This window comes from Panthera leo, chromosome E3, assembly GCF_018350215.1.
Source record: "Panthera leo isolate Ple1 chromosome E3, P.leo_Ple1_pat1.1, whole genome shotgun sequence".
NCBI lineage: Eukaryota > Metazoa > Chordata > Mammalia > Carnivora > Felidae > Panthera > Panthera leo.
Window position 1 is genome coordinate 29,658,133 of NC_056694.1, and position 26,577 is coordinate 29,684,709.

The 26,577-nt window shown below is 46.0% G+C and overlaps 1 protein-coding gene across 5 annotated transcripts in view; it reads right to left on the reverse strand.

Moving 5' to 3' along the window:
* The window catches only part of ERCC4 (ERCC excision repair 4, endonuclease catalytic subunit), a 61,798-nt gene that overhangs the window by 20,252 nt on the left and 14,969 nt on the right, over window positions 1–26,577 (reverse strand). For 2 of the 5 annotated variants that reach the window (XR_006197588.1, XR_006197591.1), the window contains exons 7-14: window positions 26,270–26,380; window positions 23,256–23,853; window positions 20,846–20,938; window positions 14,955–15,067; window positions 10,355–12,650; window positions 6,590–6,727; window positions 1,393–1,491; window positions 667–845 (exon numbers count right to left, since the gene is read on the reverse strand). Coding sequence is in view for 1 of the 5 variants with exons in the window: in XM_042921267.1 (XP_042777201.1) it covers window positions 11,917–12,650; window positions 14,955–15,067; window positions 20,846–20,938; window positions 23,256–23,853; window positions 26,270–26,380 (1,649 nt within the window). In the remaining 4 variants the exon portion in view is untranslated. Of the gene's footprint in view, window positions 1–666; window positions 846–1,290; window positions 1,492–6,589; window positions 6,728–10,266; window positions 12,651–14,954; window positions 15,068–20,845; window positions 20,939–23,255; window positions 23,854–26,269; window positions 26,381–26,577 lie in introns of those variants that run through there. The other 3 variants (XR_006197589.1, XR_006197592.1, XM_042921267.1) reach the window with 3 other exon arrangements.

Sequence of the window (26,577 nt, forward strand, 5' to 3'; positions counted from 1 at the left end):
CATGGATTGGTGGTGAGTGTGTTTCATAAACCAAGATTATGATTACTCCAATTCTGGGTAGCGAGAATCCAGTTAAGAAAAAAAAAAACCCATCTATTTTAAACAAAAGTTAGAATGTGGTAAGAGAAACAAGATTATTAATTAGAGAAATCCCACAAAGCTTGGATTGGGATGACAGACTGAAGATGCCATTGGAAGGGACAGAGCAAAGGCTAGGAGCACCTACTAAGAGCCGCATTACCAAGGTATCTTCTAAAGGGCCCTAAGGAGTAACACGTTAAACAGACCTACCTGGAGAACGTCTTTCCTTTTGTAACAATTCTCTCCCATTTCAAAAGTACCCTCTGGCACCACTCAACGACACCAGTATCTAGCCGGAAAGATCCTGAACAATGCGGACGCGGGTCCTTGGCTTTTCAAGACAACTAAAGTCTCTCGCGGGCTCGAAAGACCCGTCTCACGCTATCTCATTCCTACAAGGCATTAAATGTGAAATAAGGCCTTTTGCCTGGCAACGTGCCACGATGTATAGTCTTACCACTTCTGGAACCTGTGCTCCCCACAGCCCAGAACTTGGTAATGCATATCACAGCACTTTGAAAGTTCGGCCATTTCCAGGCAATGAGCGGGTTTTTGTTTTTGTTTTTAATAAGAGTAACACTTTACCGTAATTCCATTGTTATAAATACAAACTCTGGCTCTGCTTTTTGGACTCCAAGACGGGGAAAAAACGTCCTGTAACTCCAGTCTATGGGTCACGTTCCACTTTCCTGGCACACAGTAGGCCCTTCAGGAACATTTGCTGAGGAAACTGGCATTGTTTGCCAAATCATAACATGAAGACCCTGGATGTCAAGAGAAAACACCTGTCGGGAGAAACATTCTTCCTACAGGTTGTATTTATCCAGCAAAAACAAAAACAAAAACAAAAAAGATCTAAAAAGGTATGAATATATGTATGGGAGTATGGGATTACGGGAGCAAAACGAATTGTTGGAATTTGGCTCTGCCTTTGGAGATTAAGGACACACATAGCCATTATATGTGAGATCAGCTGCTGTGGGCAAAGACGTACCTTCAAAGTATACACAGAATCCAGGGAGTCAGAAAATAACACACACACATACCCGTCCACCACCCACGACCCCCACACACATACTCAAATGATCTCGTACGCACTCATATGCACACATACACACACACGACTCTCCCCACCCCCCCACAGTCTCTCACACACACATTTAGTGACAGCGACTGACTGAGAGATTAGGAAATGAAGACAACCCCCTCCAACGTTAATGACCCTTTTGTTAAAGATGACAGCCGGATCCCCCCACTTTGATGTGTACCCTGAATTTCTTCACCCAAAGACAGCAACAGGAAAAGACGTACAGAAACATGAAAGAAATAGGTAAGGCCTTTTCCTTAAGCAGTCAGAAGCAGGTATTTGCAAGATGAGTCACTTTTCCTGCCCACTTGAGAGCATAGTATCTGAAAGGAGAAAAATGTCAATTGCTTTTTGGAAGAAATGCATCAGCGAGCCCACGAGCAAACACGTGTCCCTATTTTCCTAACTGAGGTCGTCGGCTTTTATATCGGGGCCACCCCTCCTCTGCTCGCTGCTTTCTTTGGCTTCACCCCACCCGCCCGGCTACTTGGTTCTTTTCCACCATCTAAGCACATACATGTTCGTTTCCCTCTGAATTCACTCGTGCTCTGGCGGCCAAGTGTTAGGTCATTCACGTGTGCAGGATCTGTCGGCACAGCCCGTCCTCGGAGCTCCCGACTGTAGTCATGCAGCTGGCCTGACCTGACTTGTATGGGCTGAAATATGAAGGCACCCAGGGCATAAACAGCCTCCTGCGTTCTGCTGGCAGCCGGGGAGGCGGCGAGGAGCAGGTACATCGAGGGGGCTTATTTCTCCTTTTGCTCCCCGCCATCTGCCCCGACTCCAAATTTGTTGCCAGTGCTCCCTCTCCCTACCGCCTTCCTTAGGGAGAAATAAATAACTCGCCTACCAACACACACTCTGAGGGTTGGGATCGGCCTACCAGCATGAGGTTCCGTTCAGGTGCGGGCACCCTGTCTGGGTTTGCACCGAAATGCAAAGCAACAGAAGGGTACGGATAAGGGAGTGAGGGGGTGTGCAGGCAGCTTCATGATAATTCATAATAAAAATGGGTTGGCCAGGGTTTTTTTTTTTCCCCCCCTCCTCACTAACTTCTTAACTGTATTTCTTCTTAAAAATCTTTGCAGTGAAGGGGCATCTGGGTGGCTCAGTCGGCTGAGCCTCTGACTTTTGGTTTCAGCTCAGGTCATAATCTCAAGGTTCCTGGGATCCAGCCCCGTGTAGGGCTCTGTGCCGACAGCGCAAGGCCTACTTGGGATTCTCTCTTTCCCTCTCTCTCTGCCCCTCCCCAGCTTGTGCACGCTCTCTCTCTCTCTCAAAATAAATAAATTAAAAAAAAAAAAAAACTTAAAAAAAATCTTTGAGGTGTAGTTCACATACAATAAACTGCACATACTTAAGGTGCACCCTTGGATGATTTATTGGCAGGTGTGTATGTTGTGAAACCATTGCCGCCAGATTGCAAATGCTTCCATCATCAACTCTAAATGGGTCCTTGTGCAGGCGGCCAGTTTTATTTGGAAGCCTTTTTGGTTTTTTGTGGGGGGAGCATTTGACCTCATCTAGAAGCCCAGGGCTCACTGTGGGAGGGGGGGGGTCACTGATTGTATTTAAGAAATCACCTCTTCTGCGAGGGGGAAAAAAAATCCCTTCCACCCAACAAAAGACTTGCGACTTCCAGTGTGACTCACCCTCAGGCCTGGGGCACATACTCGGGCTCTGATAAGAGGCAGTCGATCTGTCCTCCGTTTGTTTATAATGAGTCATGCTGGAAACAGGCAGCTACTTTTCTTCTCTCCCATGTCACGGTTAGGCAAGAATCAGAGGCAGATACACCCCCATTCAAAGTGCGGTCGGCCTTAAAGCGTCCAGCGACTCCAGCGAAGCTGGCTTAAGGAGCTGTGACTCGATGGGGACCCCTACTGGTGGAGACAGGGAGCGCCGCGTCCCGGAGTTGAGGCCTTGCTTCCTCGCCCCACTCCAAGGACGGACAGATCCTGTAGGAAGTTACAGATTTGCAAGAGGAACGGGAAGGACCGGCTGAGTTTTCTGTGCATCCTGCCCAACCCCCGATTATTAGTGACAGAGTCGGGCGTGAGTCACAACCTTCAGCCTATGCCCACACTGGAGCGATTAACCACATAATTGCTTCAGCGATGGACCTTCTTCCAGCTACAACCCCCATCCCTCCCACCCCCGTGGTCGGGCTCTAGGCCCTGAGCCAGCCGTCTTCAGCCGCATGAATTGTGAAGGCCCAGGTTTAAAAAACCGAAGTTTCTATTATTCTTTTAGACAAGGCCTCCTCGGCCCCGATCGAAAATTCCTACACACAAGTCCTGATGGGAGGCACGCGGGATGTGCCAACCAGAATTAATGTCGCGATCAAATCAACATAAAGCAGATTTATCTGCTGTTTCCGTGTATTGCGGCAAAGCACTGTTTGGGGAAGAAATCACCATAGCAACCCAGCCGCCCCAGTTACAGTAAGCTCAGGGCGACCAAAATAAAAATCCTTCCCAGTCTTAGGATTGGCTGGGAGAGCTACTGAACATCCACTTTGTTTGCAGACGACAGTAGCCAGCATACATTTTGGTTTCATAGTTCACTGCAAGGGATGCTTTAAAGAATAATAAAACTCCACAGCCAGGTTACAAATGGAGGGGTTCTAGGCCATCCCCCCTGCCAGTTTAAACGCAAGCAGACCTCACTGCCAAACAGCAGCATTTTGTTGTTAAAACAGGTTTCAGAAAAGGGCTCATTGTGACTTCTTGTGGTCTGCCGGTTCCTTCCCAAGTTGGGGGTACATGGTACTATAAATGTTAGCTTTTAAGACCAGGCAAATCAGGGGCGCCTGGGGTGGCTCAGTCAGTTGAGTGTCTGACTCTTGATGTCGGCTCAGGTCATGATCCCGGGATGGTGGGATTGAGCCCTGCGTGGGGCTCTGTGCTGAGCATGGAACCTGCTTGGGATTTTCTCTCTTCCTCTCTCTCCCCCTCCCCTGCTTGTGCTTTCTCCCACTTTCTCTCTCTTTCTGCCCCCCTCCCCCAAAAGAAGCAGCAAATAGATACAAAAATGGGTTTTCTGTGGTTGTGAAAGGAAAAAAAGTAAAAATCACTTTTGTTTCCCTCCACCCTCAGGACCCCCAACAGTGGGTTTTGCTTCCACTAATGATCTGTTCTCTCTCTAGCATCTTCCTTTTTTTGTTTTTTATTTTTTTTTAACGTTTATTCATTTTTGGGGAGACACAGAGAGACAGGGCGTGAGCGGGGGAAGGGCAGAGCAAAACGGAGACACAGAATCAGAAGCAAGCTCCGGGCTCTGAGCTGTCAGCACAAAGCCCGATGCGGGACTCGAACTCACGAACTGTGGGATTATGACCTGAGAGACAAAGTCAGACGCTCAACCGGCCGATCCACCTGGGCGCCCTGCATCTTCCTTCTTTGGCTCCACTGCGCTCCTTTCTTCTGATCACCAACACACATGATCACCTTGGGAGTGCTGCTTGCCTGTTCTCCTTGTCTCCAGACTCACCATGCCCCTGTCTGGTGTGTGCCCTTGGGATCCCAGGAACCCCTGCCCAGGATGCCCTCTCATCACAGTGTGAGGCCACCAGCGCGTCCAAGCTCAGCTCCCAGCCCTGTGGGTCTCCCTTGAAGTTCTCTGCCGCTTTTGATTCTGGTGGCTGCTACACATTGAGGATCTTCTAAGAGTCTGCCTCCTCTATGCTCTCACTCCCAAGATTTGGGCATTTTCTAATTTTCTCTTGCATCTTTCTCTGTGTTAACCATTTATCTGATGCCTTCGGTTCTCACTTCCGTGCAGAGGTCAACTGCACCTTGAATTGAGACTGTCTGCCTATCGGCTATCTTGAAATCGACTTGGTCAAAACTGAACTTCACTTTCTTTCCAACACAATGGGGTCCTTCTGCAGACTCTTTGTTTCTGTTCACAGCATCATCGTTTTCTGAGCCTGGGACACCTGGGTGGCTCATTCGGTTGAGCATCTGACTCTTGGTTTAGGCACAGGTCATGATCTGGCGGTTCATGAGTTCGACTCCCGCACTGGCTTCTGTGCTGGCGGCATGGGGCCTGCTTGGGATTCAGTCTCTCCCCTTCTCTCTGCCCCTCCCCTCCCCTGCTGTCACTCTCTCTCAAAATAAATAAATAAACTTTAATGATAACAACAACAACAACAAAACCCAGAACTTCATTTTCTTTCCAACACGGCTGGGTCCTCTTTGGTTCTGTTCAAGGCATCATCATTTTCTGAGCCTGGGCTTAAAGGCAAGTGTTTAGACTCCCTGGCATTGACTTTCTTTGCCATTCCCCTTCGATGCCTATTCAATTTCTGTCCTTCTTTCCATTTCCAAAGCTATAATCTTCGTTCTGGCTGTCATTCTCTATTGCTTGGGTTATTACAAAGCCTTCTGAATGGCCTTTCCACCTCCAGTCCTTCCTTCTAGGTAGAAAGGGGCCGCAGAAGGAAAGGGGGCCGTGGAGTTTGAGTCCCGCCTCTGCTGCTTATTTCCTCTGTGACTTTCAATTCTTGCTCTCTCAATCTTACCGGCCCCATTACCAAAGCAGGGATGTTCCCTGCTTCAGGGCGTGAGGACGTACTTGGGGTACCAAAGCAGGGATGTTCCCTGCTTCAGGGCGTGAGGACGTACCTAAAATATCTGGCACACTGTAAGTGCTCAATTAATATTTCCATTTCAAACTCGCTACTCCCAGGCTGCAGTTGTAAAACAGACTTCTTGCCCACGCCCTTCCCTTATTTGAGCATTTCTTTTTCTACGAAAATAAGAACGCCTCGAGCCTAGCACTTGAGACCCCTAGGATATGTCTCCAGCGAATTGCCCCAACTCTCCCGTTCTCGACTCCTTCTTTTAAACACCACCATTTTCTCCATGTCTTTGCTAAAGCTCTTGCGCATGGACATGCATGCTCCGCCCTTCCCTCTGAGGCCATTCTAGATCCCTACAGCCAGATGCGGCATCTTCCTCTGACCTCCAAAGCACTTCTACTTCTCTCGTGCATCTGAGTTGTTTTAGTCGCTTGGGTTCTTTCTCTGACTTGCCTTCACTGCAAGGCTGAATGTCCCTTGATGGCATGTGCCGTTACGGCATCGAACCCAGAGCTGGCCCTCTGCCCTCTGCAGGAAACGCCTTACGCTGAAAACGAAAACAAACCTGCCCAGTCATGCTTCTCTTAGTCTACTGAATTATCTTCTTCCCTGAGCTTCGGTTGGGCGTCCCCCTGCCCAGAAACAAAGTTGCACAGAGAAGCAAATCTCTCAGTGAAAGGCACGCACTGACACCAAATTCTGTTGGAAAAGGGTCCCCAAAGATCATCATCTTAAATATACTGTGCCGCTGCCGTTCCATCAGACCTGGTCTATTTACTGTTTTCATGAATCCCGGGAAACTCCCTTGGTGGAAATCACAAACTGATTTTGTTTACCTGTCTCCCAGGCCCTTGGGGAGCACTGTTCTTTTCATGTAGAAATATCTTTGTAGGGCAAATGGATCCTTGGGAATATCTAAAATTCCTCTTCTTTCTCATTCATGAATCAGTCTCCCGAACACTCATAGTCAGGGGCTGTAGGGAAACAGAGCTGAGATGAAACATTCAGTTAAGCTTTTGTAAACAGAGAAACAGGGGTCCACAGAGCATCTTAAAATGAGTCTATAGTTCTTAAATTTGATCCACTTATAGTCTGTAGTATTAACATCTTAGTTATCAAACCACAGTTCTTAAACATATGCATATTACCCATCTTCTAGTTTACAAGGTGCAATTTGGGGATGATTGAGGCTGGAAACACGGTTTTATCGTCATATGGAAGCTCATGTTGGCAACACCATTTGCAAAGCATGATTTTTTCAGAAAGTTAGAAACGTGGCTCTCATACAAATAGAAACAACAACAAAAGGGGTCAAAGATTTTATTAGATTCAATGCACGAGGAAACCAGTTAGATGTTAAGACTGATTTGAAGGAAAATTAAAGACCCAGAGATTGGTAGCTGGTCAGATGAATGCGGAAATAAAGTTGCTAATGAATGTAGCACTGGTTCATGTCTCACCAGGCAATAACCTTGCAACACTACTGAACAGGAATGGCTTGTATTGCTTTCAGGTTTTCTACAAGTTAACCTCTAGTCTCATAAAGTTGTGAAATAGTAAGAGGTACGCAGCCATGGAAAATCAGATAATCCCCAGGGAGGATATGCGTCTGGACAACATCCAGCTCTTTTTTACTTTATTTTATTTTTTAAGTAGGCTTCATGTCCCGCATGGAGCCCAACGTGGGGCTTGAACTCACAACCCCAAGATCTAGAGTGGAATGCTCCAATGACTAAGCCAGCCAGGAGCCCCGACATCATCCAGCTCAGTAATCTCTGACCTTTTTTCAAATTTTATATACTTGCTTTTGAAACTATTAACTAAGAGAGGCATGAAAACAAACCAATTTGCTTTCTCTGTGACATATTTGTAATGAAATATTTGAAAGTGGGCACAAACCTCTCTCCCCCCACCACTCATCACCATTGTTTCAGCATGGGCTCTGGAGTCAGACTGTTTGAGTTCAAATCAAGGTTCCATCATTTACTGCTGGGTGACCCTGGGCAAATGACTTAACCTCTCTGCTCCTCAGTTCCCCCACCGTAAAAGAGGCTTTTAAATAATAGCACCTTTGTCTTTGTGATGAAAAGAGATCATGCACAAGGGCTCAGTAAATGTGAATTGAATTAAATCACTACTACTAAAAAAGGGTTAATTATTCTACCAGTCTTTATTCCAATATTAAAACATTTTGCAAAATAACCTGTTTTATGCCTTGTTACAAAGGGATCAGTTCTACATTTTAAGACGGAAATGAAAATAACGAAATCCTCAAGATGAGCCAATTAGTAAGCTAATTAAATAATAATTAAACATAAGAGGTTATAATAAATTCTAGATGTGTCGCAAGGATTATTTACTTTCAACTCTGACGCTGAAGGAACAAGAACTTATGAGTCAGGGGCGGCAGGAAATTAATCTCTCTGTTGAGTTAAGATGTTCCAGGCATTGTGCTTAGCACATATTCATTACACGTCAACAAACGAGTGTTTTCAGAAGAATACTCTTTTTCTCCCCCACTCCTTAAGGAAATACGCACAAAATAAAAGGCAGTAAAGGAAAAATAACTGAAAAGAAAAATGTGCTGCAGCCTTAGAAAGTGGGTTTGTCACGCAAGTCAAACGCAGAAGCTGGGGTTTGCAATCATTTATTGTGCACAACAAAAAAGAAAGCACGTTACATATTGTCTTCGTTTCTGATTATAGTTACCAACATGTTGGTAAAAACTACCCGCTGGGAACACATGTCCTTTCACTATACATTGTTATTTTTATTTTGCCCACAGAATGCTGAGGAAAACACTGAATAAATACACATTTTATTAAACACACACACACACACACACACACACACACACACACACGCCTCTTGTTACAAATTGATATGAATCAGTCTCCCTTTTGGCTTACATAACCTTAAATTAAAAAAAAAAAAACAGCAGGGGTGTGACCCACTAAAAACCTGTGGATAAAGACGGTTAAGTACTGAAGTTCAGAATTGGGCAGGAAGTAGCAATAAACCAAAATAGAAAGCAAAATAATTAAGAAAAATGACAACTCGTGTTGAAGTCTGGATACATTTGAATGTATTCAAGACTGAGAAAAGAACTTTCCTAAACTGCTGGGTTTTAGGAGGATGTTTCTGGGCTAAACTGAACACAAAAGAGAAGAGAAGTTCCCTAAAGAAGTTTTCTGAGCCAGAGGAAAATCAAATTACGCTTGAAAAACAAAAGCAAAGACTAACAACACTCTGTCTCTCTGCCCCCACCCACTTCTTTGGACTGACTTCGGGGTAGGCTTTCTTGCTGGAGGCCATTTATTAATTCTATATTCTGTTACCTCAACACAACCAAATCTAGACTTAACCCTCTGTGTCCCGATGGGTGCATGGATGGGACAATTATTTTCAGTCAAAGTGCTCTCTCTCCTATTTCATACGTGCTGATTTTTTTATGCAAAAAAGCTCAAAAAATAGTATAATGCCGATCTCAGGTTTTTAAAAAAGGTTTGGAAAAAAGCTAAGCGTGAGTTCATAAGTGAACTAGATATTTACTATTTTGAAAGGAAAAAAAAGGCAAAGGTAACAATATGATGCTGGAAAATAAAGCGATACGTTAGTTTTGCTTTAGGCAAAACTAGGACTCATGCATTAGTCCTTTGCCAAGAGTCTCAGGTTGTAAAAATGTGTCAAAGAATGTGATAAAAGTGAATACACGATGGTTGTGCTGAAGGCTCCCCACAACTGGACACACATTAAGATGTATTTCCTTAGTGGGAATGGGAAGTGGCAGTGGGAGACTTGTGTCTACAACGAGCACGTTCGAGTTCATTAGAAACTATCGTCCATAAATTAAATACACGTGAGGCAGCACGCCTGCCTGTCTTCAAGGGTCCGGTAGGTCCAACAGCAAATGACAGAATCAGAGCAGGGAGACAACAGCGCTCTGAATACAATTAAGACTGTTATCTATGTGGGACTAGATAACAAGGGCTGTTTAAAATGGTAGATTTAGGACTAGGGCTTATTTCTGAAGACTTCTATCGGAGGGAAACCCACATCAAAAAATGTGCTATGTTCGGATTTGCCTTTTATGTAATGGAAGAACAAAATACGGCAGGTGGGATTACACAAGAAGAAAACAAAAATAGCAATTTCATTTGCCACAAGCAGAAGAGCTAGAACTGGGTGAAGAAAAATTGTTAATAGCCATTTCCATTTGGTGCGGGATGTCTATTTTAATGTACTTTTAACTCTGACTGGACTCTTAAAGAAATACAGAATGTTCTCAACATTTTGTGTTCTATTCTCAAGGGTGTATATTTATTTTAATGTTTATTTATTTTTGAGAGAGAGAGAGAGAGAGAGACAGACACAGTGTGAGCAGGGGAGGGGCAGAGAGTGAGGGAGCCACAGAATATGAAGCAGGCTCCAGGCTGTTAGGTGTCAGCCCAGAGCCCCACCCGGGGCTTGAACTCAAGGAGCGCGAGATCATGACCTGAGTCAAAGTCGATCGCTTAACCAAGTGAGCCACCCAGGTGCCCCTCAAGGGTGTATTTTTAACTCTGGGGGAAAAAAATGAGTAGCCCAACTATTTATTCTACCTTAAACTAATTTTTGTTTCCTGTCATCTTCTCCATTCCTCAGATCACTGTACACGGTTCCATGTAAGGACACGGTTCCTTGATCTCTCTCAATTCATTCTTGTCCTACCCTGGCAGAGAGCTGGAAATCCACGTCTCCTTTAACCTTATCAACAAGTGTTAACATATGGAGGGATGGAGACGTCAACATGAGTGGAAAGGCTGGTGGAAAGAACGTCTGTGGAGACTAAGACCACTCTCTGTTCGGTGCTCCCGCGTCCACTCGGAGTTCAAACACTGTGACAAACGAAAACATGGCCGACGCGGAAAACGCGAAACTGTGCGGTGTGGCTGGCGGCACTGCTGTCTACGCCCGCATCAGCTCTTGAGGTAGAAAATTTACTACTCGTTACTAGATGTGTGAATAATGCCTTAGTAAAGCTGAAATAGAAAAGTTTAAAAACTGCACAAAGATGCTATGAATGTCCTGTATGTGCACCTCAGTAAAAAGCTAACCTAACTCAATCGGAAGGTTTGAGAAGGAGATGGCTTTGTGAATTTTTAAGTGTGTAAATTTCTCTAGAACTCTTAGATATTCTATGCGCCGATCTTCCATTTACTTGTACTTCTTTTATCTCCACTCCAAGAAGGAAACCCAATCTTAAAGACTCGGGGGGCCACCCGTTTGCTTGTCCGTCGTGAGTCCTCACACAGACGGCAGCGAGCACGCTGGCCCAGGGACAGAAGCGGGGAGCAGAGGGTGGGCTGACGCTGCACGTGGAGAGGATGTGGCGCTGGTGGTCTCAGGCGTGTGGGGAGAGGCTTGGGGGGAAAGAGGAAGTCTTAAGAGACTCTAACGAGCCCTTCGGGCTTGGAGATCTCTGCGATTCAGGAGGTGAGATGTCTGCACAAGGGCGCGTCCTCAGCGCTCCTTCACCATCAAATTCTGGAAACAGGGAACAATTCATCTCACGTTTTAAAGCTGCTGGCTTTGCACAGTCGAGTTCTGGTACGCGTCACACACATTCGGGGGATGAGGAACCGGCTAGTTTCACGGGCGCCATCTTAGGTCAGTACGAGGAAGTCCCCATGGGTTTTTCTTAAAGGGGGAAGCGCGTATTTGCGGAAAAGAGGGTGAGAACTGGCGAGGAATGGCAGACAAGGTTCCTTCTCGGCGTTCCGGGGGCCCGTCCTGAACAAAGAGGGCAGGGACGTGACAGCGTGTCTTATCGGCCTGCGTGGGAAACATAAATCGCTGCTTGCGTCAAGAGCGGCCTCCTATAAGCCCCCACAAGACGCCTCGCCTGATTCTGACTCCCGACCGAAGAGCGGGACACGCTGCCTCTGGCCCTGACGGCGCAGGGAGGGAGGCGGGCCGGCATGGGAAGGTTAAAATCAGTGCCTAGACACAAAGTCCAGAGGGGCATCTGGGCTTGTGGTCCGCTGACCCCAGAAGCGGACTGCGCGGTCGTCAGGTGCTGAAGAGAGCGGAATTCTGAGCTCGTGATTCATCTCGGTCTGTTCATTCCGGTACAGGGTGGCTGGAAGTCAGAGTCACGGGATGAGAAAACGGCCGCCCTCGTTCACTTTCTCATTTTGCCTTTACACACAAACTCGGCATAAGGGGTGTGGATGAAGTCATAGAGCTGCTTCGCGTTCGAGGCGTTGCCCAAAATACCCGCCAGCTTGTCTTGCGACAAGCTCGCCAGCTCTGCGATGTTCTTAACGTGGTGCATCAAGGCGCGACAGTTTTTGGCATTTACCCCTGGCATTTTCAACAAGAAGTCCTGGGGACCCGGATTATACTTTTCTGACTCCGAGAGGGTTTCCGAATCCGCCGTGACGGCCATGGCCGTGGCCGCGTCGGGCTGCGGCTTGTTCTGTTTCAGCTCCTCGAACAGCTCGGCGGTGGCGTGGGGGGAGGGGCACCAGAGAAGCCGGAGTCTGGGGAAGTGAAGCGTGAGGAGGGTGAGCTTGGCACTGACGTCATTGCCGGAGATCTCCTGGTGGAAGGCACCTCGGGAAGTGAGCGAGAAGGGCTTGCTGGGGTCGAACTCGATCAGGAGCACTGGGCGCTTGTAGTAGCGGGACATGGAGATACACTGGCCGTAGAGGCGGCCGTTGTTTAAAGAGCCAATCAAATCACTGATGCTCTTGCGCTCCACGCACATTTCTGGAGTCAGAATGTAGTCTCCGACCTCCAGCGTCACCGGTTCAATGTCAATGCCCCGACGGTGGATCAGGGATGGGAGTTCGCTGCGGAACTCACGCATATCCACAACTATACTTTGCTGTGTACCGTTCTGCTCCTGGCCACCTGTTAACAAAAGGTGGCACGGTAAGTGATGTCACTGAGGAAGAACTCTCAAGGACGAAGCCGAACAACTAAAGTTTAAAATCTGGGTTGCTGCTGCTAACCTCGGATCCGCTGTCATATAATAACCCATGCTTATTCCTCCTTTTTCTCTATTTTCAGAAAGGTCTGTTTACAGAGTCACTAAAGGCGATTTTCTCTTAAACTGAACAGAGTTAAAAGGAAAAGTCACAAATGACTCCCGAACACCAGCGTTCACTGTTGCCTTCTCTCTGCCCCTCTAAGAACGGTCCCTGATGGTTGCACACGGCCCCACTCTACTCCTGATTCCCACGGCAGAGTCCGGCACATACTAGATGCCTAAAAAGGCTCGCTGAGTAAACTGCCTTATAAGCTGCTGTGAGAACCTTTGGAGCTGTTAGTGTTTGTACCAGTGAGTCCGGAGGTGCGAAAATGGAAGAAGGTGGAAAAACCGTAAGCCGGTAGATCAGAACTTCTCACACTTGAATGCGCACAGAACAGCCTGGGAGCAAGTTAAAGGCGGTTCTGTGTTCAGAGGGTCTGGGGTAGGGCCTAAGACACCGTGTTTCTAATGAGATCGCAGGTGGGTGCTAAGGATGCTGGCTGAAGGACTACACCCGGAAGGACCAGGGGCTGCTGTAGGCAGAATGGTGGCCCCTTTAAGATGCCCGCATCCTAATCCCAGGAATGTGTAAATATATTACTTTACGTGACAAAGGGGACTTTGCAAATGTGACTAAATTAAGGATCTCAATATTGGGAGATTATTCTGGATTACCCAGGCCCACCTCAAGGGTCCTTACAAGTGAAACAGGGAAGCAGGAAGGTCAGGGTCAGAGGCGCTGTCTTTGAAGGTGGAGGAAGGGCCAGGAGCCAAGGAGCACAGGTGCCTCTAGAAGGTGGAAAAGGCAAGGAGATGGGGTCTCCCCTGGAGCCTGTGGGAGGGGCACAGCTGGCTTATACTTTGGTTTTAGCCCAGTGAAACCCATTTGGACTCCAGAATTTGAAGAAAATAATCATAAGATAATAAATATATATGTTTCGGGGCACCTGGGTGGCTCAGTCAGTTAAGCGTCCGACTTCGGCACAGGTCATGATCTCACAGTTTAGGGGTTTGAGCCCCGCATTGGGCTCTGTGCTGACGGCTCAGAGCCTGGAGCCTGCTTCTGATTCTGTGTCTCCCTCTCTCTCTGCAACACGCCCCCACTTGTGCACTCTCTCTCTCTCTCTCAAAAATAAATAAACATTCAAAAAAATGTATACTGTTTCAAGCCACTGGATTTGTGGCAAGTTGTTATGGCAGCTGGAGGGCCTGGAGGACTGAACTCAGAAGGACGGACTTCTGTAAACAGCATTCTGCGTGGCATCTACGTGCTCAAATCTCACTTCCTTCGTATGGCTGATGTTCGGTAGTTCTGCATGAAATGTCAGCAGCCTATCTGAGTCAACGAGAATCTTCTTCAAAAAAGATATAGATGCTCTGAGGCCAGGTTTGCCAAAGTAGGGTCCCGGGATCACTCCTATCAGGAGGCCCTGAGAGGCCCATCCCATTCCAGACTCACTGAGTCAGAATTTCCATGGAGGGGGGCCTGTGGATCCGCAGCTCTGACAAGCCTCTGAGGTTATTCCCGAGGACCCTGACGTCTGGAGTCCTGCTGCTCTAACCGATCCCGCTCTGGACGCTAAGTCAACTCAGTCATATTGCTTTCCTCATGCCACCTGGCTGGCAGCAGCCACCGCCAGGGGCAAATGGGGACTTGGGGAGGGGGACAGGGTTATTCTTGGGTCACACCGCACTCGGAATTCAGCAGCTTTTGCTGGCATGCCACAGCGCAGACCGCAATGAGGGCGCCACACACCCGGGATCTGGAGACGTGCCAAGAAGCAACACGTGGACGCAGGAAGAGAAGTGGGGACGTGCCCCACACAGCTCCTGCCTACCTGTGAGGTAAACCGGCTTCTCTGGGTGAAGGTAAGAACCTAATTGCCACTTGTACAGGTTCCTTGAGTTCTGTATCTCAGCCAATCACATTTGCGAGCAATGCCGGGGCGTGACGGATTCCGAGGTTGGGGCGCCTGGAGCACAGCCCCCTTATTTTACAGATGAGCAGCCAACGGCCCGGGAGGGACACATGGTTAGCAAATGTCAGCGCGGGCACTGGGTATGGGAGCAGGCAGCCACCTGTACGAGGTTGCTGAGAAAAACCTCACCTCTGCGGAGAAGCTCTGGAAACCCACAGCCTCCTTTACAGGCGACGGGGGTGCCCAGCAAAGGGCAGGACTCACCTGCTTTCCGCGTGTCGGTGGGTGAGCCTGTGGACGCGGAGCCTCTCACCAGGTCCAGGTTCCCCTCATCTCTCCCTTCCCTCCCTTCAGGCACAACCATGCTAGCCTTCTCCCTGGGGCGGAAGATATTTTAAACGTTTGTTTCAACTAATTTCAAAATTCCAGATTTTAAATTTCCATACATTATAAGAAAATGATCTGCGTGACTATAGTGGCAAAGAGAACACAAGAAATATGTTAGACCAGCAAGCACAGTAAATACACACGGACGAACAACGGGCAAAGGAAGGAGAAAAGAGTTTCTTGGTTGGGTGCTACTTCTGATCTTCCGGAGTCACAAAATCTGTTGTTTAGTTTCCATTCTGTGCGTCCTTCAAGCACTCTGACACATGAAATAAGCATGTAAAAAATGCCACAGAGAGATGGAGATTTTTTATAAAAATGTGCTAATGCGTTTCTGAGCGTTAAAAATAATGCAAGCCACTTATATTCCAATACTTTCAGAGTAAATCATAGGTAGAAATGTTAAAAATCAGTGATTAAGAAAATGAAAGCACAGATGATACAACTTTGATTTAAAAAAAAACAGGTGGGAGCCCCATTAAATACTTGCAATTTTACAAGACAATCCAGAGTAATACAAATTTCCAACAGAGAATCAACACAAAGATCGACATCTCAGATGAGACAACGGAGCAGCACGGATTCATTCACTCGTGCATTTGCTGAAAAACCTTTCCGGAGTGCTCCTCCCTGCTGTGCTAGGTGCTTTGGATTTAAATATGGTTACACAACAAATCCTGTCTTCGAGGTAGCTCAGTATCTCACAGCTGGTCGACGGACAGGACTGAACTATCATAACTAAGGTTTGTGGTCAGGAACTACAATCCTCAATGACCAAAGAAAGAGCGGACCAGGTTTGCCACAGTCGTATTTTTCAGAACCAATGAAGTCGGTTATAGTCAATTCATGAGCCAGCAAGCGCTGTGCGTCTGACTGGTGCCGGGAACGGCAGAAAGGATGCACAAGGCCGGGTCTCCTCCCTCGTAGAAACGGAGTCGAGAAAACAGAGCGAGGGTGAAACAACAGCGGCACTGACCAACGGCGGTCACAGAGCGCGGCGTAAGGTGAAACAGAAGGGGGATATTTAGTACTCACTAATAATTTCAGGAAGGGCTGAAACAACAAAGATTTTCCAGTTAAAGGAAATAAAACCAGATGGACCAATTTTGCGACCAACTCTGGATAAGTGATGTTTTAGCCACTACGAGCTACCACCAAAGAACAGAAATTACGATTTTAAATCCTATATATACCCTTTGAAACAATATACAAAGTTATTATTAGTACAACGTTTTATAGCTAAATGGCACAAGGGGGCGGCCACAGTACCAGTTCCATTTTTCCTATTTTTCTCAAAGTCAGCGTCCACCGTGGCCCTGCTGAAATCGGCTTGGCAGTGGCCGTGGCCCCAACAGCCATTCGTTACGGATCCGTGACACCTACTAGACTCTAGTTGAGGACAAAGAGCAATCTATTCAGAAAAATAATTGCTCGTTGACTTCTTTTTCTTTAACATTTGGGATTAATAGTAGGGATTTTTTTTTTCTTTATTTCCACTTACTTTACTGGTTACGCTACATATCACACATGGGGGCATCCCAATTTTCTGATTAATTTGTAGTCTGTGAGCGGCATAGTGGGTTAGCGTACGAACCCGTATTTTGTGGAATCTGAAACCACTCACTGGCTGTGTGGTCTCAGGCAAGTAGTTTAATGGCTCTGTGCCTCAATTTCATCTGTAAAATGGGGACAATAATAAAACCTACCCTAAAAGAGGCACGTTAGGAGGATTATCCAATACATGTAAAGTACTCAGAATAGCGCTTGGCATATAAAAAGCATTATAAAAGGTTAGTTGTTATTATAATTCTACTTTTCTTATAATGTGGTAAGTTCACCCCTTAATTATCCATGATAATGCTAAAACACTGGAGATCTGCCTTCAAAGGATTCCACGAGGGTTTCAATGAATATCGTTCTATAAAAACAGCCAGTTTACCGTGAAATGTTGTACAGCATAACAGCAAATGGAATCTGAGAAAAAATAAGCTCCTGAAATGAAGCCTGGATTGGGAGGAAAATCAGAAGTCTCCCTCAAATGAACAGAAATCTGCCATAATTATAAACATTCGCTCCTTCGCCTTCAACATTTAGCATGATTACCCAAGTTCCATATGACAGAGAGAAAATAATTACAAGTGCAGACCCCTCTTCCCACTTAATCTAAAGTACTGAGGTTCCTTATTTTTACTTCAGCATCTTTAATGATATTTGAATAGCTTGTATAACGTGATGATGTAGGGAGGAGGTGCTGAACCGTAAGTCTCTTCCAACGGGCACGCATTCTGGCCTTCACGCTAACTCACTTTGGGATCACGAGCTATTCAAATAAGCTCACCCCCGCCTTTGCAAAGCAGTGACCTCTCCAAACTATGTCTACTCCGAACGTTACGGCCAATCTTTCTACCCGGGGAGCGTTTTATTATCAATACTTAGGAGTGCCATTTTTTTTTTTTTTCTCCTGTCATTGGTAACCCACTGATCTTGCCCAGACAAGCCATCTGTTCACTGCCAGTTTGCGGGATTCATTCCTTTCTGGTTGTTTTAAATAGTAGCACTGCTTTTATTCTTACGACATCACCCACGGAGGTCCTGGCAAAAGCACATTGTCTTTTTCTCACATTAAATTTCTCAGTGCGGGCTCAGTGCAAATGCTCTTTCAGCACCACACCTCATATATATTTTCCTTTTCAAAACAAACACTTCTCAAATTCCCCAAGTTTTCTGGGAAAGTAAATATCTTGAGAGTCTAGATGGTGTAACTTCCCGATTGCTGTGTAATATGGGAAGATCTAACTTCTAATAAGTAGACAACCACCATTGAGTTAGGAGATTAGGCTGGACCACAGATAAAATTACATTAAACTCTGATATGGAAATGATCATGTAGACGGAAAGGCAGGGGACAGTCCATATTCCAGATTCTGCCAGCTGGTTTCTAGGACGTGCCAGGCTTACCCACAGCTTATCACCGAGCCCTTTGATGTGGAGGCTCGCTCCAAAATACGAATGGCCCGGGGTCCCCGGCAGCTTGCTACAATCTACTAAAAGGACTCTTTTCTAGATGAGGTTCCCTGATGTGTTCGACAAGAGGCAGCCTGGAGCACAAAACCTCACCGGCTCAGGCCTTCTCCCCCACCCCCACATCCCACCAGGCTCCTGTGGCTACGCCGCTGCAGGAAAGGCCCAGTCTCCTGAGGACTGGCCCTTGACCAGCTTCTGGGAGTTGAGCTCTGAACCCTTGCAATCGTCTGCCTCATCAAGGGTTTTGCACACAGGAGGCCTGGGGCCACCTGGCCCCGGTCTGATCAGATGCTTTATGCTAACTTGATGTGGTGTAAATACCTGCTTTTGCTCTGGGGGGCTGGAGAACTACAATCACGATGGGTACTCTGTGCTCACGTGACTGATCCCCAGTAAAAACTCGGGGCCCCAAGGCTCTGGTCAGCTTCCCCGTTGACAACCCTTAGCACGTGCTGTCACTCTCCGCAGCTGGGAGGATGAAGCACATCTATGTGACTCCACGGGGAGAGGACACCTGGGGGCTTCCGCCTGGTTTTTCCTGGACTGTGCCACATGGGTTCTTACCCTCTGCTAATTTTAATCTGTGTCCTTTTGCTGTAACAAACCATGACTGGGAGTATACCAGTGTTTTCTGGCCCTCGTGGGTCCTTCGGGTCAATTCCCGAATCTGAGGAGGGTCTCGCGGACCTTCACACGAACGCCAGTAACCTAATCTGAATGGTCTTAGCTCTACGTGCTCATTTGGGACTTGGTGACCATCAACCAGAGCACGCTTGGGCAGAGGATGTTTTAAGAAGAGCGAAGGAACAGCATCTGCAAATCTCTGAAATCTGTTCCCTTCTCCTCGTCAGCCTAATCTTGGCTACCACCTTTTCTCCTGACTCGTTTCCCTGTTCCATCCCTTCCCCAGTTTGATGCCAGAGAGCGCCTCTAAAAATAGACTTCCCACTTAGAACGCTTCGGTGCTGTCTCACTGCCTCCACAGTCACGTTCTCGATCCTCACCAGGGCTTCCTGTATCTCGGCGTCTTCACGCACACTCCTCTCCGCCCTGTCGTCTTAGCACCTAGGGCACATTCTTCACGCGTCGGCTTACGCGTCACCTCTCCAGCGAAGCCACCCGTTGTCCCCACACCGGGCCTGGTCTCTCTGGCACCCACTACCACACCCTGTTCTTTCACCACTGTGGCCGGGCTCCATGCAGGTCCACTTAGTGTAATATTCACGGTCACTTAACGCTCGTCTTTCCCACCAGAGGATGAGCTCGAGCAGCGCAGGGACTTCCGGCACTGCTGTGACTACAGCATGTTCCTAGTGGCACAGGGCTTGGCACCTCAGAGATGCCCGGTACATGTCTGTTGGCGGTTTTGAGTCGTGGGGGAGAGAGGGTCTAGAAGGCACAGAAGAAACGCTAAAAGCTTTGGACAGGAAGAGGCAGCCTGTTGAATACCTGGTTGGTTGTCACACTTTCTGAAATATTTTGCCAAAAAACATAAGTACACGCATATAAACCATCCCACAGAGCCTGTTAATAGAAAATACTTTCATAGGCTGAAAGGACTGGCCAGAAGCTGGAAGAATCCAGGCCAAAGCACATCGTATTCACAGAGGATTTGGCGGGGGGGAAGGGTACTGCCCATGTAACGAGCTGAGCCCCTCCACAGGGACCCAGTGGCACGGATTCAGTAAGCACCCGTTTCCAAGAAAGCATGCCCCAGAGGAAGTGGGGTTTGGGGACATTTTACGTGTATACTGAGAGCCCACAGCCAGTATTAGAGGAAGGCTGTCCATTGTGAAATTCTGTGGGGAGCCCTGGTGGGCTGATAGCCAGTGACAATGATTTCCGCCCTCTCGTTGCCACTGATACACTGCCAATGTCTGAGGCTTGGACGATTGGTCAGTCCAAGCCACGGTCTCCTCCACTCTAGCCTTTTCTCTAGCTCAGCTCGAGGATGCCCTGTCCAGCCCCTGCCCTGGCTTTTGAGGCCCCTGCCCTGGCTTTTGAGGCCCCTAAGAGATCATGTGGCCCATCTTCCCTCACCAAGCTGCCACCTCCTGGACAGCATCCTCTGGTGCGAGGTTATCAGATTTCCCCAGGACCTAGGGGGGTAAAAGGTAGCTGACTGGTTTGTGCATACCTCACTTAGAACATCTGCCTTATGTTACACAGAAGAGCATTTTCGATTTGGATTCGGCACGCTGCCAGACGCTCGTCCTAAAACTCATACACGAATGTTTGGGTAAATGTCACACCGTCAAAAAAAATATCTTCCTGGGGTGATTCTACTGCTGGTGATCTGAAGTGACTGGGTTGTAAAAGCATTTCCCGGCCAAAGGGAAGGCAGTCACCCACCCCCAGACCATGGAAATTTTACAAGGAGGAACTAAATCATCACTCCAAGGCAAAGGAGAAATCTCGTGCATGGGGGTATGGGAAATTTAAGAACGTTATTTCTTAGGAAAGTAGTCGGTCGAGCTGTATTTTTGGTGTTTTGCGTCGCACGTCTTTACAAGCAGAGAAGCAGGTCTCTCCACGTTTCCAATATTCTGTCAAACCATCGAAAGGCAACCCGAGACGGGGGAGAAAGAAGAAAGGTGCACGTACCCCAGGGATGAAGCGGACCACAGGTTTATCTTGACGCGATCCTCCCAGGGTCTCCCCCTCTCCATCCCGCCTGAGGGTGATTATGCTATGCCTCCACTCAGAGAAGCCCCTAGACCTTGAAAATTTCCATGTATTATTACCTTATGAGTTTTTCAAAAGCTTCCTTTTCTTTCCGCAAAGCAGTGAGATAGCGCTGTTCCTCTGTTGAGCCTCCGTATATAAGAAAGTAAACCCTGCCAGTTAAAACAGAACTCTTTTAGGCTGTAAAAACATAATTTTTAATCCCTAAAAGGAAGAGCACAGCACAGCATTTGAAATCAGCAACCTAGAGGGCTGCAATAATAAATATTTGACCAAGAATAAAAGGTTCCATTAATCACACACCTAAAAACGAAGCTGCCTAAACCCCCACCTGTTAAAAGTCTCATTACCACATTTTTTTGCCCCCTTCACAGAAAGAAGGAACAGAGTTTAGGTAAACACTGAAATATAACTAGAGGGAGAGAGTAAGTCTTGCCTCAGAAGTATAAACAAATCAGAAAACACAGAATCTCGGCGGCTTCTCTTTTGTCACTTTTCTCTTTACCCCTCTGCCAAACGATAATTTGAAAAGCTGGCTGCTAGTTATAAAACGCAGCTTGTGAAAGTTCATGCCAGTGAGAAATAAACACATGAAATCTATATGACCTTTATCTTCCTTCTCGGTTCTTTTTTACCCATGTCTTAACAGAACCGAGTCAGTGCACGTTTTATATAAACACATGGGCATGGAAGACATATGGATGCTATCAGCCTCAAGACAATAATTCGATATATTATTTTCTCTTAGGAAGGGCAGCTTTCCTATCTTGTTTGTTGCTAAGAGGCTGAATTAAGCACCTCGTCTGTCCTCCTTCTTCACCTTTTACCGGAGGTTTTCAGTCCTCAACTTTTCTTCCAGACATCATACTCCTAGGTTATCTTTCTTTGAAGTGTGGACAGCTCAAAAACAAAAAAACATACAAAAAAAAACCATTGGACAATGAGTCCAGAGACCTCAGCTGTCCCCCAGAAGTGCGACATGGCCACGGGCAAGTAACTCATCACTTCTGGGCCTCAGTTTCCCACTGATGGAGACCAGTGGAACCCCAAGGTCCCTTCCAATTCTCACATTTTGTTTTCAAATATCACACTGTTCCATTCTCAGGCAACAGAGAACTTTACAGCGAACAAGCTATCTACACAGGTGATCAATAGCAAAGTATGAAAAATCTACCAGCCTGTAATTATTTGACCAGCTTCGTCCAATCTCTTCATCCTGTGTTATTTCTGACCCACCTGCTCCATTCATCTCTGCTCGGGAAGGTTGTGTCAGTTAAGCCGCTAGGAAGGTTTCTTTTGGCTCTGTTTTTGGTTCAGACTGAGTTCAGGATATTAATTTTGCTGTTTATTTCCTTCAGATAATTGGAGGGCCAGAACACTATATTCTTTGAGAGGCATCATTTTCTCAATCTGATATTTCTCTAGATTTTTTTAGCTGCTAATTCTTGAAACTCAAGAAAACTTGGTACAATAATTCCCCAAACACTTTCATTTTATGTGGATGTAACTTAGAGTCACTTCAAATTTATAAGGATGACCTTTCAGAAGATTGAAATTACAGAGGTGAGTCATAACTACAGTAATTTTTGGTGGAGGTTATGATATTATAGATTTTCTGGCCTTGTTCAGATCCAGTACCCCAGAAGCTACAACCAATGCATAAGGCACACAGTATGGAACAGCAGGGCAGTAAGTAATGGGAATACAAATCATTCCCTAGACTTGTTGTTCTGCTAGGACATCTGACACGCTTCATATGTAAACTTCCTAGATTGGTCAGAAAGCAAAAGAAGGTCTCATAAACTCCACCCACCCATCATGACAACAGAATGTTAAAGACAATCCATGTGTAGCTGGTGCGGTGTCTGTGTTAAAGCCTGAAGAACTGTGAAATTGGAGCCTTTCAGAAATAGTTCAATGGATGGAATATTACTTGGCCACGAAAAAGAATGAAATCTTGCCATCTGCCACAACGTGGATGGACCTCAAGGGCAGTGTGCTAGGCGAAATACGCCAGACGGAGAAAGACAAATAAATACCATATGATTTCACTTATAAGTAGAATCTAAAAAGAAACAAAACAAATGAACAAACAACAACAGAGAGAGAGACTCAGACAGCGAACACAGTGATGGTTGTTGCCAGAGGGGGTGTGGGGAGAATGGGCAGAATGGGCGACGGGGATGAAGAGGTACAAACTTATAAAATAAATAAGCCGCGGGATGAAAAGTACAGCATTGGGAATATAGGCGATGATATCGTAACACACTTATCATGGTGAGCATTTTAGAACGTATATAATTGCCCAATCACTGTGTTGTACAACTGAAACTAATCGAACAGGTCAAGCTATACTTCAATAACAAAGATTATGTATATATATATATATATATATATATATATATATATATATATATATATATGCATCAAAAAAGAGAGAGGAAAGAGCTCATGTTCTTTATAACTTGCCTCAGAGGCTTCCCAGGCCTACTCGCCCGGTAAATCTCAAGTTGGCGAACAAACGTTAGCTCGGCGTCGTACAGAACCACGTATCTCGGTTCCACCTCGTGCAGCACCCTTGTCAGAGCGTAGGGGTCACTGCAGCCCAAGAGAGGGTGGATGATGGTGAGCGGGTCTTTCAGTATTCCATAAGCGGCATCGGATGACAAGTTTAAGTCAAATTCCTCGTGCTTGATTTCTTCTAAGGAACTGTCTGGGCTACTGCCCGTGTCTCCAGGACAGCCTTCCTTGGCATCCCCTTCCTCTTCCGGTTCTTCAGGCTTTCCTATCATCTGTGTTAAAGTTAACCGCCGCTTCTTCTTCTTGAGAGTCCTTTCTTTGGGGGCAGCCCTCTGTTTGCTGTGGGGGTCTTTAGGCCTTTTGTGAGATTTCGCCATTCTCTTTGCACTGTCCTCATTTCTAAATTGCACCCACACGTCCTCGGCTTTGCTGTCCCTCTCAAAGGTCTTCCTGTAGAGCCTCAACAAGAAGGCCTCTGCTCCGATTGTGATATACTCTCTCAGCTGGGAACACGTTCGCTCATCACTTGCACAAATCAGTACCTGACCTAAAATTACCAAATAGCGTAATGTTACCATTACCTCACGTGTCCCCCCACTGCCACCACACCCCCGTTCTCTGTCCGCCTGCTCGCCTCCTCCCCTCCTCCCCTGACAAAGAAGACACATCTTACCCCTTGGCGCATTTACAATTTGTTTAAAAAGGGTCTCAGATGCTTATCAAATGCTTTCCCTCTCTGACAGGATTAGTGAAATCTTTTGAGTAAAGTTGAAGCCAGAAACATTTAGTCTTAGGAAAGCCTAGCCGTGGTATAATGGAGGCTTTACAGAAGCTCTTTTTAATTAATAATTTTCCAGAGGATTTTATATGCCAAAATAAATTCCAAATGGATTACTGAGTCAAATGTTAAATATTAAATCATTAAAAAAAAAGGCAACTACTCTCCATCTCTGTGGATGGAGATGATTTTCTAGGCTTAAAAACAGTGGAAGATATCTCAGACAAGACTGATATCTATAATCTGAGAGGGACTCTATATAAGAAAAAAACTGTGCATTAAGAAAGCTAAAGACAGAAAAACGACTTTACAAAACAACTATCATAAATGATAGTATCTTTAATATATAAAAAGCCAATACAAACCGAGGACATACCCTAATTTGGCCAAGGAAAAGAAAGACAATTCACCAAAGAGGAAAAAGCATTAAGAAAGCATTGAACTTGGGGCGCCTGGGTGGCTTAGTCGGTTACAAGTCCGACTTCAGCTCAGGTCATGATCTTATAGCTCATGAGTTCGAGCCCCACATCGGGCTCTGTGCTGACAGTTCAGAGCCTGGAGCCCGCTTCCGATTCTGTGTCTCCTTCTCTCTGACCCTTTCATGCTTGTGCTCTGTCTCTCTCTCTCAAAAATAAATAAACATTAAAAAACGTTTTTTACATTAAAAAAAGAAAACAATGAGCTTAGCAAATACCAAATTTCAAATGAACATTTTTCTCCAAATTAATAAAATTGTTACACATATGTATGTATACACACACACGAATATATGATCTCCAGTCACTGCTAAGTGAAAAAGAGATGAGCTCTAACATTGCTAGAAGAAATGAAAACTCATAAAAATTTCATGTAAGTCAAATGTGGTAATATGTCTCAAGAACGTTATCATTTGACTTGCTAATTATATACCCAGAAATTACATTGCACTGTGACCTTAACAATGTGAAACAGAAAATACAGAAAAGAAAACCTGGAGGAAATACACCAATGTGGCTTCTAGACAGAATTTTTTCCTTTCTCTTTTTTCTTGGTACTTTTCAATTTTCCTAAGGGAGCAGGCATGACTTGGAGTCTTAAATCAAAGTACCATACGTTCTCAGATAATATCACCAGCGTATTTACTCATATAAGAATTATGTGCTTGCCTTTACTGATTCATAGGAGTTCAAAGTCTCAATACACTAAAGAAAAATCTAGTTTTTTTAAACATCTGGTTTTGGGGCGCCTGGGGGGGCTCAGTCGGTCAAGTGTCTGACTTTGGCTCAGTCATGATCTCACGGTTTGTGGGCTCGAGCCCCACGTCAAGGCTCTGTGCTGACAGCTCGGAGCCTGGAGCCTGTTTCAGATTCTGTGTCTCCCCCTCTCTCTGTCCCTCCCCTGCTTGTGCTCTGCCTCTGTCTGTCTCTCAAAAATAAATACACATTAAAAAAAAAAGTAAATATCTGGTTTTATTTAAAAAAAAATGTTAGCGGGTTTGGTCTACGATGCTAATCTACTAGTATACTCATGCTTGAAGAGAGGGGCCCTAAAATCTGGAATTTTTTTTTTCAGGGCCACGTCAGTGTTGATCCATAGAACAGTTGAGACGTCTTTGGAAAGACACTTGCTGAGAATATAAAAAAAGCCCATTAGCTTTCTCCTCGGGGGACTCTAGATTGAAATCGTGGTGAATGTGTATGTGGAGATTAGCTGCATCTTTAAATAGAAGTCCTGAGAAGTCAACCAGCCCAGCAAGGCAGCCTGCTTTCTACAAGTATGCAAGGATTCAACCAGGAGAAAATCACATCAAACGAACAGAAAGGAGGCTGCCACTAGGATTTCTGTGTTCATCTGGCACTTATTCTTTTACATCTGATAAACAAAATAACAGTAAGTTACTTTTTAAAAAAAATTTTTTTTTTAATGTTTATTTTTGAGACAGAGACAGAGCATGAACAGGGGAGGGGCAGAGAGAGAGGGAGACACAGAACCGGAAGCAGGCTCCAGGCTCTGGGCCATCAGCCCAGAGCCCGATGCGGGGCTCGAACTCACGGGCCGCGAGATCATGACCTGAGCTGAAGTCAGACGCTTAACCGACTGAGCCACCCAGGCGCCCCAATAACAGTAAGTTACTTTTAAAGGACTAATAACGAAGACTCATTTGCTTCATTTTGAAAGCAAACGTCCTCTTCTCTTTTTTTCCTACCTGGACCCCCAAGGGCTTCACTCTCCTTATTTTCCGCCTCAATTTCTTTCAGTACTTCGGTCAGAGCTTCCCACTTCGGGTTGCTTTCTAGCACCAATTCCTTTTTTGTTTCTGTATGGGAATAAAAGGATAACCTCATTCTCCAGGGTAGTATTCACCTGTAAATTGTTCCACAGGCTTTCAAAACAACACAACACAGACAACACAAGCGTCATTCCAAAAGCTTGTTCTTTTGAGCTTCCTTCCTGATGCCAGATAGAAACTACTTTCTTGAAAAAGGTCTCTTTAAGGTCTAAATAGAAGATATT